This window comes from Cololabis saira, chromosome 21 (assembly GCF_033807715.1).
Source record: "Cololabis saira isolate AMF1-May2022 chromosome 21, fColSai1.1, whole genome shotgun sequence".
Taxonomy (NCBI): domain Eukaryota; kingdom Metazoa; phylum Chordata; class Actinopteri; order Beloniformes; family Belonidae; genus Cololabis; species Cololabis saira.
The window spans coordinates 22,532,670-22,547,506 of record NC_084607.1 but is presented as its reverse complement, the minus strand read 5'-3'; the positions used below and the strand labels follow the sequence as shown (position 1 = coordinate 22,547,506).

Genomic DNA, 14,837 nt, shown 5'->3' with positions numbered 1-14,837 from the left:
AATTAATCACTATGAAGTATCATAATGAGAGTAATTAGTCTGTACTGTGTGTGTGTGTGTGTGTGTGTGTGTGTGTGTGTGTGTGTGTGTGTGTGTGTGTGTGTGTGCACAGGCACACAAACAAAAATTATACATTTGAACAAACTATAGCTTTAATGTAAAGAAGTAGTTCTGAAACAATGAATCATTCCTGTGATTCGGACAGACAGACGACCTTCCGTAATGCTTCGAGAGCAGCATTAACTTGTTTACACTGCTGTCTATCCTCCAAGGAACTACTGGATCCAGCCAGAGAACAGAAATGAAAGCCACACACTCAAGTGATCCATGCATGTTGCTCTGCCCGCCGGCTGCAGCTTGGTCTGGTGAGAGGGCAGCCCTCTGAGGCCTCAGCACATGTGCAGCATTTGCACATAGACATCACTGGACTTAACAAGTGCACGAGCCTAAAGCACAAACGTGTATTTACGATAGGGATGTCAAAGTTCTTCACATCTGTCATGTTTCATTTCCAAGAATGACTATTCAAAAGAGGAATGTGCAAACATTTTCAGAGTAAATATTTTGTTTCTGTTGTTTTTTGCATTGTTTTGTTCTCACCCGTCTTTTGAAGTATCTGCAGGGATTTCTCTCAGATTGCACTGGATAAATCTTCAGTCAGTGTTACATGTCCTGTTACATTCTACATCCAGGGAATAAACCTTTTACTTCTCCTCCAGATTGGTTCTTTCTTCATGATCAACCTGTGCCTGGTGGTTATTGCCACCCAGTTCTCTGAGACCAAGCAGCGGGAACACCAGCTGATGCAGGAACAGAGGGCCCAGTGCCTGTCCTCCTCCACCCTGGCCAGCATGGCTGAGCCGGGAGATTGCTACGAGGAGATCTTCCAGCTGGTCTGCCATGTTCTCCGCAAAGCTAAGAGAAGATCAGCAGCTCTGTACTACACGCTGAGGGGCAAGCCCCCACCGCCTGGTGGAGGCAGGGGTAACAGGCGAGGAGGAAATGTGAACGGCGAGCGCCATCATTTGAAGCCCCCAAGATGTGAGTAGGAGGCCCTCCAAAAATGGCATCAGAATATCTTTTATTTATATAACATTTGGCAGTTCTATTTCAAACAACATGTACAATTGTGTAACAGTAAAAGCTCAATAAGTTTCACTTTTTTCCTTTCTTTATAGGAGATGTGTTTATGTCATTTTTTGAGGTATCAATGAAACATATGCAACATTTTCTGGTTAAAATACCAAAGAGAGACAGCAGAAAAGTTTCCTTTTCATCCGTGTCGTTGGAACTCTGCTCATAGCTGACAGTTGTAAGGGGTGGAGTTGGGGGTGGAGGGCTGGAGCTACTTGACTCCACTCCTCTCCCTCTTCGCAGGCTGTGCATCTTTTGAAAACAGTGGCAAAGCTCAGCACTATTTATTTCAGGGGTGCAGCAAATGAAGCGTTATATAAAGTTGTACGGAGATTAAAAGAAAGATAGTGGGGAGGATAGCTAATTCCACTCTCTTGGCTCTCCGATGTCTGATCTTTGGTAGGTAGTGATCTCAAAGATCCAAATAAATGTTAAATCAAATCACACAGCGAAGACATAAGATGTTTTACTCATAATAAAATACCCTGGATTTAAGGCGTTGCGGCTCTGCTCTCTTTATTAGGAATGCATGGAGGCAGTGACTTTAGCCTCTAATCCTTAAATTTGGAGTCTACAGATGGAAAGAGGGGAGGCGGCGGGACTTTAAAAAAGTCACAGTGAACTTTCCTTGGGAGATAACAGAAGATCTGTGAAAAGCAAGTAGGTTTTGCTCCTTAACAGACTGAACAGACCAGTGAACCAGGTGGAGTCAGCGGAGTAAACCACACAGATGAAAGTGATCCTGAAGTGCTTCACTGGATTATTTTGGATCACAACCTGATTCGATATTGTAATGCTGGATTTTAAACAAGATGATTAAATAGGAATTGGTCTGACCGCTAAGTACTTTAGATAATGAGGATTACTTTTATGAAGTTATTTAGGAAATAACATTTAATGTCCTTTATTCATTTTGCTTTGCCAGAAAAAGAATGCTTGTAAAATGAAAGAACTGGTGTTACTCTCATTGTCCCTGTAGCGCCCAGATGTCTGCACCACAGCAAGCCGGACCGCGACTCGCAGGCGCTCGCCAACTCCATCAGTCAGAATCCCGAGGATTGCCCTCTGTGCGCGCTGTCATTGAAAGAAGGCGTGATGGCTGTGGGAGATTTAGCAAATGGTGAAGAAAATGAGGAGGGTGCTGTGAAGGAAACGGACAAAGACGAGAGCCACTTAGAGGAGCTGGGTGATGGAGCAAGGAAGCGGAAGAGGTCATGCTTTGGATGTTGTAAAGACCTTTGGAATGACATGAGGAGGAAACTTTGGGGCATTGTGGAGAGCAAGTACTTCAGCAGAGGAATAATGATCGCCATACTCATCAATACCATCAGTATGGGGATTGAGCATCATAATCAGGTAAGACGATCGATGCTGTACTTTTAAAATATTCCATTGGTGGCATTTTGTTGACTTTCACTGATTTCTGGGGATTTTTAAAAATGTTTTACTTACTGATTCAGTTTTGATGTTTCATGGCTGATGGTTGTGAATTATGGTACATCATATGAAATCAGGGACACCCTCTGCTGTGCTGAATCAGATGGGCTTACCAAGGCAGCGCTTGTTCTTAATTAGGGCGGCACTGTGAAGCAGCGGTTGGCACTGTAGCCTCACAGCTAGAGTCCCAGCTGGGGCTCTCTGTGTGGAGTTTGTATGTTCTCCCAGTGCTCTGTGGGTAGAAGAAAAGGTTGGGTTGTGTTTTTTTGATTTTCAATACATTTGAAAGTTTGGTTGTCCTATATTCGGCGTCTAGACTCTAAATCGTTTTGGCTGTTCCATCCACAACAACTGGTGATGCCGTGCCAGGAACAGGAAAAGAGCATGTTAGAAATGGAGCTTTAAAGGTGACCTATTATGGCATTTAATGTATATTTTAAACAGGCCTTGAATGTCTTAAAAACAATCTAAAGCTTGTTTTTTCTACATAAATCAGAAATCCAGCCTGTGGGCACTGTCACTAGTTTTACCGCTTCTAACCCCTTTTTCTGCGCCTCATTTTTAGGGAAGGGGGGGGTATGATAATGAGGCTCTGTGCTGATTGGCTCCCTGAATGACGTGTAGCAGGGGAGGAGCATAAACCTCGCTCCGCCAGAGCAGCCCGAGCCTGTAAATTATCACAACACTGAATTTTCACAAATGGCAACTTTATTGTTAAAAAAATAAAATATGAGTTGTATATAAATAACATTTATGCACTATTTCAGCCGGATCTGCCCGGCGGATGCTGAACGCTGGCCCCGGAGCCACGCCGGGCGTCCGGAGCCTGGCTCCGGGGCGCATCGCCCGTTACCGGTGATCAAACCGACAGATTTCTTTGAAAATCTCGGAGGGTGAAGCTGGTCCAGCCTGGGACAGACCCCAGAAATGCCTGCTCCCAAAGCGGCCGGGAACCTGGACAATTTAGTCGGACGGACCGCGCTTTGGGAACCAGAAAGTAAGCTGGAGCAGCGCGCATCACCGCTGCTTCAATCAGGGAATCTGACCGGTTCGACCGGCCGGGACCGCAGGAACCGGCCTGGACTGGTAGCAGGGACTCCCGGGGACCGACCAGCGGAATTTCAGCCGGATCTGCCCGGCGGATGCTGCGCGACGGGCGCTGCAACCCCACGGCGGGCGCACAGATCGGCTCCGGAGCGCATCCTATGCGCATCGCCCGTTTACGGGGATCAAACCGACAGATTTGGCTGAAAATCTCGGAGGATGAAGCTGGTCCGACCTGGGACAGACCTCCAAGGACCCAGCTCCCAAACCACCCGGGAACCTGGATGATTTAACCCGGATCCGCGGCGCCGCGTCCGACTGGCTCGAGTAAGGACCGCTCCAGCAGCGGAGAGAGCTGGTTGTGGGCGTGGTTTCAGCAGCGGAGGCTGAACCTATGGAAATGAGCGCCTATGGTGACGTCACCATAGGCGCAGATTCAGAATGGCTCAAAAAAAGGTCACGTGACACTGGGGGACTCTGTCCGGCGGGGGTCAGACACCTTGCAGAATTTCATGGTATTTTGTCTCCCCTGTGCTGGCAGGGTGAGGGGAGACCACTTTATATATGTTAAAACAAGAAAAAACGTGTTTTTCATAATAGGTCCCCTTTAAACATTACGGCTTAACAGTGCCAGGGGGTTAGAGGAGGGATGTAGAAGAGACAAAGTAGCTAAAAATGAAAGAAACAAATGAGAAGCTTTGATCCAAACTTGAGATGATGGTGATAAATACGGCAGGGTTGTCAAACAGCCGCCGAGCAGCTAAAGAATGTGGTTTCATACAGTGCGAGGTCATAAAGAGCAGCTTTAAAGTGCTGACTGTGTAAAAAAAAAAAGAAAGAAAGAAAAAAATCCTACTGCTTCCATGACATTGAGTGGAAGGTACAGAAGTAAAAAAAAGAAATCAAGGACCAGCCATCATTTGAGCCATTACTCAGGTGGAAATTGCCGGAGCTGAAGCCACCCGCTGTGAGTTTACAGCCAGTCTCTGCTGGAGCAGATCTTCATTTGTGCTGCGTGACAAGCATCGCCAGTGGGAGCTGTGTTTTTCTTAGGAAGGGACCATCAAGAGACCACATTACTCACAGAGTAGCCAAGTATTTGTCCGACATCTTTGTGTAACTGAAAAGTGTATACATACCATCTCAAAAAAGGGAGTGTGTAAACACACACACACACACACTCACACACACATAAAACCCTGCATATATATATATGGGTCAATGACGTGACGCCTATATTTTCTGAAAAACAGATTTTTTTTCAATTCAAAAAAGGTTTAAATGGATAAAAAAAATACCAGATATATAAACTACCTGTCCAACATATGGACTCACTTGAATTTTACAAAAAATACTAGTTATTTGGGATTTTGTTGTTGTTTTAAGCGTCAAAATGTCATGTGGTGCGACTGTCCGACCATGACTCTTGTTTTTTTGAAATCACTCTAAATGTATTTAAATCAATCTTCTGCCCTATCTGGCATGATTTCCGAAGTGTCTTGTAGTGTGTAAGATTGCAACACATTTGTATTTATATTTCCATCATAATATACAAACAAAGTTTGACTGATGACGTCAATTTTATGAAATATCATGTGGCGCGACCATTAAAAAAACAACCATTTTTGTATAATACGGAAAACTTGTAAAAAAAAAGATGTCAATGTTAAGGAAATGAATTTATTTTAATATGAATCATGGTTGCGCCACAAGTTTTTTTAAGGCTAGTGCCAATTCATCTTGAAAAAAAACTCAAAAAATTGACCTGACCTGACCATGAAAATCCTTATTCGTCATTGACCCATATATATATATATATATATATATATATATATATATATATATATATATATATATATATACGGTATATATATATGTTTTATTTCAACATCTGCTTTAGTAAGATTGAGGTTGTGTACCTGCCTGCCTCTGGTACCAGAGCTCCTCCCCTGCTGTGTCCAAAAAATGGACCGTCTGAAGTACCTAGCAAGTACTTTCTCCTAATGTTGGCTTACCTGACAAAGATAGCAACCCACATCACCAATTCTAGGCAGTCCCTAGGCCGCCTGCAAACGAGCATCCTGAACCATCAGAATATCAAGTTGCCAGCTAAGATCAAGGTGTGCAGGTGTGCTCTCCATTCATCTCTCAAACATGTCAAACAGCTCAAGTAGTTCTACGTGAGATCCCTTTGGTCACTTTTGGCATGAAATGGCAGGGCAAAGTCATCAATATAGAAGTTTTCCAAAAGTGTGTACCAGTCGAACTGGTCTCTTTAGCCTCCAAAACAATTATTAGGAAAGTCTGCACAAGCAGCAACTTCATTACATTAATGCTCAGTTATATACTGACTTTTTCTCTTTGCATAGTCAGGTTGTTTTCTTTTACCTTTTCTTTAAAAATCTTTGTTATTTATTTATTTTATACAATATTTTTAGGTCTTATTGGGGGTGGATCCGTCTTTTATTTGAGACATCATCATTATTTATTTGTGCCCTTATTCCAAAAGCTGTGAACCAGCAGGGTTGGGGATTGTGTTGGATCACTGCCTTCAATTATTTAGACTGGCAGACAGTCCTGTGGTCTCGACAGAGTCTATTGGCGTAATCATTTCTCACTCCAACAAATCAGCAGAAAAAAGCATTATAATAGAAGGTCGCATTCAGACAGATGAGTGTGGGAGTGGATCATCAGTGCCGTACAGTTTCCTAACAGAGGTATAAACATTTAGCCTCGCGGCAGACAAAACCAAGCTGGCTCTTAACACTGGCCAGGCTCCTCGCTCAGAAGCAGACAAGGCAGGTGTCTGAGATCGAGAGTGGAAGATAACTGCCAAGAATACATGCACGCACACAAATTTTCATCCAGTGTGTGTGAGCACAGATAAAATATCTTTTCCTACTTTTCAACAGAAACGCATGCAGGCACAAGCTCAAAAGCTGTTACATAAACCAGCTTTTTTTTTCTTTTTTTAACATTTTCTTCCTCATTTCCTGTTCTCATATCATGCCATTCGTTTAATTTTGCTACTCCTCTCGTTTTGATTTTATTTCTGCCTTTCGCACCTCATTTTCTCCATAAATCCCCCGTGCACCTTTCCTTTGCACTTTCCCACTTGTTCCTTTGTTCCTCTCTCTCTTCCTTCCTCCCGTCTTTTCCACCTTACACTGAGTGTCTCATTTACTCTCCGACGCTTTTTTACCTCCCCAGTTTCAGTAACCCCCCTCCCCATATCTCCCCTCTTCTTCCCCGTCTCATCCACCCACTCACTCTCTGACGCCGTACAGAGTAGTTGCTTTCTCTCATCTCTGCCTCTAAAAATAAACAAAGGGTTCTTGGGAGGAGATGGGTAGCGAGCGAGCAGAAGGGAGTGGGGGAGGCGGAGGGGAGTGGGAAGCAAGGCAAGCGGCAGTTACACAGCAGTTTTCATCTCAATTCCCGGTGTGATTCTGTGCGTGAGCGAGTGTGTGCATTTCAAAGTAGACATGTATGCAGAAAGACCCACAGGCATTTACATGGACACACTCACTCGTGCTGTATTTGCTTGTCTCCTGGGCTTTTCTCCCTCCAAAGTTTCCACAGGCTGACAGAAAAGCATCGACACAATTATGTGACTCCCCCCTGTGCGAGATAAGTCCTCCTCATGCATGTTTCTTCTAAAGTACCGCACCCTGACGCCCCATGATGAGCCACCGGGCTTATCAAGGGTGCTACTGTCAGCGTTAGCACCGTGAATGTGACTTTAAATGAGGAGAAAAATACAGTGGCAAGAAAAACTGTCTTTCTTTTTCCTGACTGGTGTGAGCACAATTGACTCGAGTGATATTGTTATTGTGTTAAGTACTGTGTTGTTTAAATCATCATTTCAAACTTTAGTGCGGGTCTGTGCTAAAAAAATGGTCACTTCCAAGGTGTTTACAGACTTGTCTTTCCACTGTTTATTCTGTACAACTGCACTGTAAAGAATTGAAAAATACTATAAAAATACCATGACACTTTGGATATAGAGACACCAGTATTTCAGTATCATTTTACAGTTTACTTTATCGCAGTGTGTTTTGTGTGGCACATTCACATGGGATACATGAACTCTGTGAATTTGCTGACGTGAATCCCCCAGATATATTGTGAACATTAACTTTGAATTGTGATCTGATTCTATGGCTTGTCCGTGTACATCTTTGTACAAATATATATAAGTATATGGTCAGAGGTGGACAGAGTACTCGACCCCACAACTTGAGTAAGAGTACAAATACTACTGGTCAAAATTTACTCCGTTACAAGTAAAAGTAGCTCAGTCAAAATATTACTCGAGTAAGAGTAGAAAAGTACTTGCTTTTAAAGGTACTTAAGTATCCAAAAGTAAATGCTTTTAAATTTACTTTAAGTAAAAGTAAGAGTAAGAGTAAGAGTAAATTTCTTATTTTCCACATCAGTAAATTACTATATTTTTTCTAAATTAATTTAAGGATCTTTTAACTCTTGTTTCTGAGAATTAACTCTTTGAAACCAGCTGCACTGATGTGCTGCTTTTAGAACCACAATGTTATATAAAACCTGCAGAAACACCAAAAACTAATCAAATGAATGGGATCATAAGAGGACAGCAGATGATGCAGAGTTTATTAACAATCATGAACTGAAACCAAGTGAACCTGCACCATCCAACTAAGTCTGGATCATTATCAGACTCAGACGACTCAGCGGATTGTCTTTCTTCTCCTGACGCAGGCGTAGCCATTGTTGCGGCTCTGTCTTGACAAACGCAGGCTACTTTGGCGGTATCGTTTTGAGGAGGCTTGACGTATTTCTGCTTTACGTACATCCCAGTGGAGAGCATGCACTGTGATAGGTCTCCTCCTTTGACAAAAACAGCTTGTGTCCAATAGGATTTTAGGGAAGAAGAAAGAAGAGCAGACATGAAAGTAACGAGTACTTTTCAGCCTTCCTAGAAATTTACTCGAGTAAAAGTAAAAATATTTGTCTTGGAAATGTATTCAAGTAAGAGTAATAGGTACCAAAGAAATCTAATACTCAAGTAAAGTACAAATCCTCTGGATATGTACTTAAGTACAGTACTCAAGTAAATTTACTCCGTTACTGTCCACCACTGTATATGGTCATACTTTGTAGAGTTTCACCTCAGTGACAGCAGGTCACATTTTAGCAGGCAAAAACCTAAAAGTTATATAATAAAATAATTTGTTGTTTACATTGTGTGTATGCTTACATTGCCATGGTAACAGTAAAGCAGGAAGTAATTGTGGAAGTAACTTTTGTTGTGGTAAAGTGTTTGGGCTTTTAGCATTTGTATTGAGCTTGATGAAAGATGTTCTATAAAATACGCTGCCACGCATCTCATCATTGCTTTCCCTGTAACTCTGGGCTTTTTCTCTCCATGCATGTTCATGAGTTGCTAAATGTTGGAAACATTCTTGAAACTGCTCCCAAAATATCATGAGTCATTTCGTCAACCACAGCCACCAAACTCCTAGCAGAAAATACAGAAAAAGATCCTGCAGGCATGCAGGATTAAAGTAACATCTGTGTTTCCTCAAGTAGGAATTTTTAATTATGTTAATTTTCATTAGATTTATGTCACAGACATCCTCGCAATTATTATAAATTGTTACAGGTCCCAAGGTTATATTAGTCCTGTGTAAACAGGGAAGAGCATTACATTACTAAATTCAATTATGTCTTTCCATTATGTCTAACAATATCTTTATTTCTGCAAAAACCTTTATAAAAGTACATAAATAATTACAATTTTAAAAAGCAGAAAACTTATACTAAAAAATGAAATCACTTCACTCTGCAGCATTAATATCACTGTGTACTGTACTTTCTGGGCAAGTACTGCTGCTCATGACATCAGCAGTTGAAGCTGCTGTTGTGGAAGCTTGTCCTGCAGGTTATTTTGTTTTTCTCAAACCAACACATCCTCAGGAGCAGAGCAGCATTTTACATGTCTTTGTTGGTGTTAAGCAGGGATCATCATCACCTGACAGTCATGGATGTAAATGGAACTGTAACCTGCTGTTACAATGAAATACTGTTAAACGTCTGCATGTGTGTACCTGTTGCATTATAGAGGCTTGTGAGACTTTGTCACATTTATTATAAACTGCTTTCAATTTGTATTACTAATTCAAACGTCCTACTTGCAGTCAGATGGGAAGTTGTAACTTCTTCATTCATATTAAAGCAACAAGAAATGTTGTCAACAATTGTGTTGAGTGACGCTGCATGTAAAAACAACATCATTATTATCAATTATTGGAAGGACACGGAGTAATCACGAGTTAGACCGGAAGACAGGAAGAGCTTGGTGTAATATAAAACAGCATGGCACATAAATCTGAAAAGAAACATGTTTAAAGGAATTTATGTTAATGGGGCAAAAATAGGAATCAACAGGGGAAGGAGGCAGCAAGAGGAAGGAGTGATGATGGTGTTTTGTCTTTTGTCTTGGAGTTAAACTGTAGTGTCAAGGGCCTTGATGGTTCTGTCAATAGCAATGACTCTCATATCCTGTGTTTGCGCTTCAGGACTAGTGAAAGGGATGTATCACGGTTGGAGCAGCTGCTATACCTGCTTATATTTACCTTTACATTCCTGGATTTCCCCTGAGTGATGCCATCAGGATGTTGTTCAAATGCTTGGATTCTCACCTGTTGAACCATCCATCTAATCATCTAAACCTCTCCTGCTGGCTATTTGCAGTAGATCTTTTACAAAATAAAACATTATAGACAAAAGTAAGCTCACAAGGTTTACCCTGCTTTATATGCATGTTTTGTTTGTGTAGAGTTCTGAGTCACACTCTCACTTGCCTTTCCTCCTGACCCTTCACCCCATCATCTGAATTCCAGTGTCTTTTTCCCCTTCATCCTCTCTCTTTCTATCTGGTTGCACTGCATCTGATCGGCAAGAGGATATTGATCGGGTAGGGAAAGATCTGCCTGATAATGAGACTCAGAAAGAGTCAGAATAAAAGGCACGTCGAACCAGAGGAATGGAGATTGTGGGCAGAAGCAGATTAGATGAGGGGAGGGCTGAGAAAGTGTTTTGTTTCGGGGTTTATTTGTTTTTTCACTTTGTTTTGTTTCGTGTTTTTTTTCATGTCATGGTTTGCTAACTTTGGTCGGGCCGAGCTAGCGTTTTCTCTGCTTGCTTTGAAAGTGGAATTCACCGGGGATATCAGTCAGAGCATCTAATCCATCTTGTGCACACACTACACGTTCAGTCATACACATAGCAGAGTTGAATAGAGTGGGTCTTCTTGTGCACGGGCACACCGATTGAAATAAAAGTAGAGCTGAATTGTGTATGTGCTTGCTTCCTATGCAGCGCCGTCCATAAATGTATTACACTCCACTGCCGATCCTGGATCACAGGTTCGCTTATTCAACCCATGTTGGACACCAGAACCAGACATTCCCATTCTCATTGCCTTTGTCTTTATTATTTTTGCTGATGAGTTTTCCTTTTCACTCTAACAATAACAGAAGTACTTTTTGTTTCCATAATTTCTGCTCTTTTCACCACCTCTTTTTTTTTCTTGTTTAAACTCAGAAATACCAGCAACAACAGGCAAGAAGCCCATAGATGCCGTTTTCTCATTATTGTCTGTCTCTTTTTATTTATTTATTAATTTATTTATTTATTTTGTGAATATAGAAAGCAAGGGGATTGGGGGGGTCATCACCTCTTTAACTCATGTCTCTCTAAAATGAGAGCTTTATTTTATTTGCCAGGCCAAGGTGAATTCACAACTCCAGTGATTGACAGGTTGAATGGCAGCCTGTTAAGTTCAGACAGAGAGGCAAGCTGCATACACAATTTGTTTCCCTTTGTTTTCTGCTGTCACGTCTGTATATTTTTATAAAAGTATTTTTAATTGCAAATCACTGGTTTAATAGGCTTGTTTTTGTTTTTTTCTCACACGGCTCTGTTTTGAACTTGGTGTACTCTCAATTAGCCCTTTAATTAGCATTTATCAACAACTCTTGTCTTGACCAGCTTTCATCCCTGACACACTCCTTTAATCTGATCTTTTTCTTTCTCCATCAAGCCCGAGGAGCTGACTAATGTCCTGGAGATCTGCAACATCGTCTTCACCAGCATGTTCACCCTGGAGATGATCCTCAAGCTCACAGCCTTTGGCTTCTTTCAGTACTCTAGGAACCCGTATAACATCTTTGATGGAATCATTGTCATTATCAGGTTTGTAATCGATCAAATGAGTCACTTTTGTCAACACATAAATATGAATGACATGTGTGGACATGTATATATTAATATTGAAACTATACAGGTATACAGTTCACACACGAAACATCGGGAGATGGTCGATTATGATCAGTTTCACCAATTTATTCCAGTCATGAAGTTTTACGTTTGTGCTTCATATCTGCTTTTGAATATTCAACATCAGGTTCGTTTTGGTGCTTTACCCTAAGGAGTTACTGTATGCACTTAATTCCATGAAATCTTTATCTACCACTCTTTATCTGCATATTTCAACACCCATCCCAGTGTGTGTGAGATCATCGGCCAGGCAGATGGAGGTCTGTCAGTCCTGAGGACCTTCAGGCTGTTGAGGGTCATCAAACTGGTGAGGTTCATGCCCGCGCTGAGGCGGCAGCTTGTGGTGCTGATGAAGACCATGGACAACGTAGCCACATTCTGCATGCTGCTCATGCTCTTTATCTTCATCTTCAGGTAATGATTTCATCTAGAATATGGTACAGAGAAAATCAATTAGGAAGTCACAGTGCAGAGAGGGAACATAAAAGCCTTCATAAACGGCAGATGAGACTGGATCATGCAGCCAAAGCTGAAAATGTGAGCAGGGAAACCAGATTTTTGCCCTCACGGTGTCTTAGATATGTGAAAACCCTTCCCTTTGATCTCACTCACTCACTCCTACAGAATTTGATCCAACAAGAAGGTTTTGAGGACCTGATCCTGTCCTGGTAGTTTTAAACTTTCAAATACCCTGCCAATTAAACACACGGGTCAAGGATCACAGTTTTTCCTTGAGAGGCTCAACAATGAACGTGGCTGTCCACTTTTGAGATTCTCCTTCTGAGCCGAGTAAAAGTGGTTTCAAATCAAATACAAACAGAAGATTTTTTTTTTATTCTTTGTATTTTTGACCATTTTTAATATATTGATATAGTTATAGTATATCAAATATGTCAACACCGCATTTTGGTGATCTCTCGTATAGTTTTATTTAATATGATATACAGTTTATAAACATAACAGCACTGAAGTTCTTGTCTAAAGTGAATAAAGTTATTCGTATGATGTGTTGCAGTATTTTGGGGATGCATATATTTGGCTGTAAGTTCAGCTTGAAGACAGAGGCGGGAGACACCGTCCCCGACAGGAAGAATTTTGACTCCTTGCTTTGGGCCATAGTCACCGTCTTCCAGGTAACAACGGTTCAAAAAGTTAAAGCAAACAGGAATGCAGTCCACTCATTTGTCTTTTATTAAATGTGCCCATCAGTCCTTGCATAAAAGTAAAACAGAAACATAAAATGTGCTCACCTTTCTGTGCACATCTGCCCTAGATTCTGACTCAGGAGGACTGGAATATGGTGTTGTACAACGGCATGGCCTCCACTTCCCCCTGCGCTGCCCTCTACTTCGTAGCTCTAATGACCTTTGGAAACTATGTGCTCTTCAATTTACTCGTCGCCATTCTGGTTGAAGGTTTCCAAGCAGAGGTAAGACATCTACGTATATGTGGGACAGTGGAAAGTGCACAGACTGCAAAACTTGATCAACTAAAACAAATATTTCTTTTTTTCTGATTGGCGTTCACCATTTAGTTCAATCAAACATTCGCACATATATGCAGAAATTCTTTACTTTTTTAACCAGGCTCTGCCTTATATTCTTGTTTTTCTCCCTGATATTCTTGTTTTTCTCCCTGATATTCTTGTTTTTCTCCCTGATATTCTTGTTTTTCCCCCTGATATTGCTGTTTTTCCCCCTGATATTGCTGTTTTTCTGCCTGATATTCCTGTTTTTCTGCCTGATATTCCTGTTTTTTCCCCCTGATATTGCTGTTTTTCCCCCTGATATTGCTGTTTTTCTGCCTGATATTCCTGTTTTTCTGCCTGATATTCCTGTTTTTTCTGCCTGATATTCCTGTTTTTCTGCCTGATATTCTTGTTTTTCTGCCTGATATTCTTGTTTTTCTGCCTGATATTCTTGTTGTCTCTCCTCATCTGTTTTTTCTCTTACTGTCCCCTTTACAGGGTGATGCAAACCGCTCTTATTCAGATGATGACAGGTCTTCCTGTAATTTTGACGAGAATGATAGGCAAAAAGAACCTCTGCATTTTTCAGGTATGAACGCTTCCAGCGGTTTTGGAACTTGTTTTTTTTTTTTTCTTCCCAATTCTAAAATCAAAAGGCAGAATTTCACATTTTTTTTAAAAGTGTATCTCTACTGCCTGAGAACAACTGATACATTTTCTCTCCCTTTCTTTAATGTATTAGCATTGATTTTTTATTTAGAAACAGACATTCCCAACAAAAAAAAAAAGATTTTTACATGAATACCAAAAAAAGAGATCAAATATCTCATTGTGGGATTGCTGTTATTACCTGATGGGCCACAATTGTATCCAAGCTCCACCCCTTTGTTGTTCTTGTGGTACAATTTCCAGAACAAACCTTATTAAGCACTGTTTCCCGGGCCAATATGTCCTGTACTGTAAGCGTAACAGTCATTAAATAATACATGTTCAATACCACTTTTTCCTTCTCCTCTCCCCTCATCTCGCCCGTTTTAACTGGAGTGAACTTGCCAAGAACCAGCCAAAGGCCGCTGGAGAATAGAGCAGCATTTAGCAGCACATTAGGGAGGCGTCTGATAATGTCTGATCACAGTTCTCCTGAGCCAAAACGTACCTCTTAAATGTCAGTGTACATGGAAAAAAGTCACATTTGGAATGTTAATGTCTATAAAAAACCATTTCAGCAAAGATACAGTATGTTTGAGAATGGATTTACCACCTGCACAGATCCCCTTGGTTCTTTATTATATGTTCCTCTGGCTCATCTAAGGCAATTTATTGTAAATTAAACCTTCTTCTGCCCCTTGGAGGTGACAGTAACATTGTTTTAGGACATTTATTGTGCACAGTGATGGAGAGAGTTTTGCTTTCATGGCAGAAACAGAGGAAACACAAT

General features: G+C 41.2%; 1 protein-coding gene across 1 annotated transcript in view; it reads left to right on the top strand.

The window, feature by feature from the left end:
* The window catches only part of cacna1ia (calcium voltage-gated channel subunit alpha1 Ia), a 202,012-nt gene that overhangs the window by 133,180 nt on the left and 53,995 nt on the right, over nucleotides 1-14,837 (top strand). Inside the window, exons 9-15 of the mRNA XM_061712565.1 lie at nucleotides 720-1,041; nucleotides 2,114-2,490; nucleotides 11,696-11,847; nucleotides 12,160-12,345; nucleotides 12,947-13,064; nucleotides 13,205-13,360; nucleotides 13,898-13,988. Of these exons, the coding sequence (XP_061568549.1) occupies nucleotides 720-1,041; nucleotides 2,114-2,490; nucleotides 11,696-11,847; nucleotides 12,160-12,345; nucleotides 12,947-13,064; nucleotides 13,205-13,360; nucleotides 13,898-13,988 (1,402 nt within the window). The remainder of the gene's footprint in view (nucleotides 1-719; nucleotides 1,042-2,113; nucleotides 2,491-11,695; nucleotides 11,848-12,159; nucleotides 12,346-12,946; nucleotides 13,065-13,204; nucleotides 13,361-13,897; nucleotides 13,989-14,837) is intronic.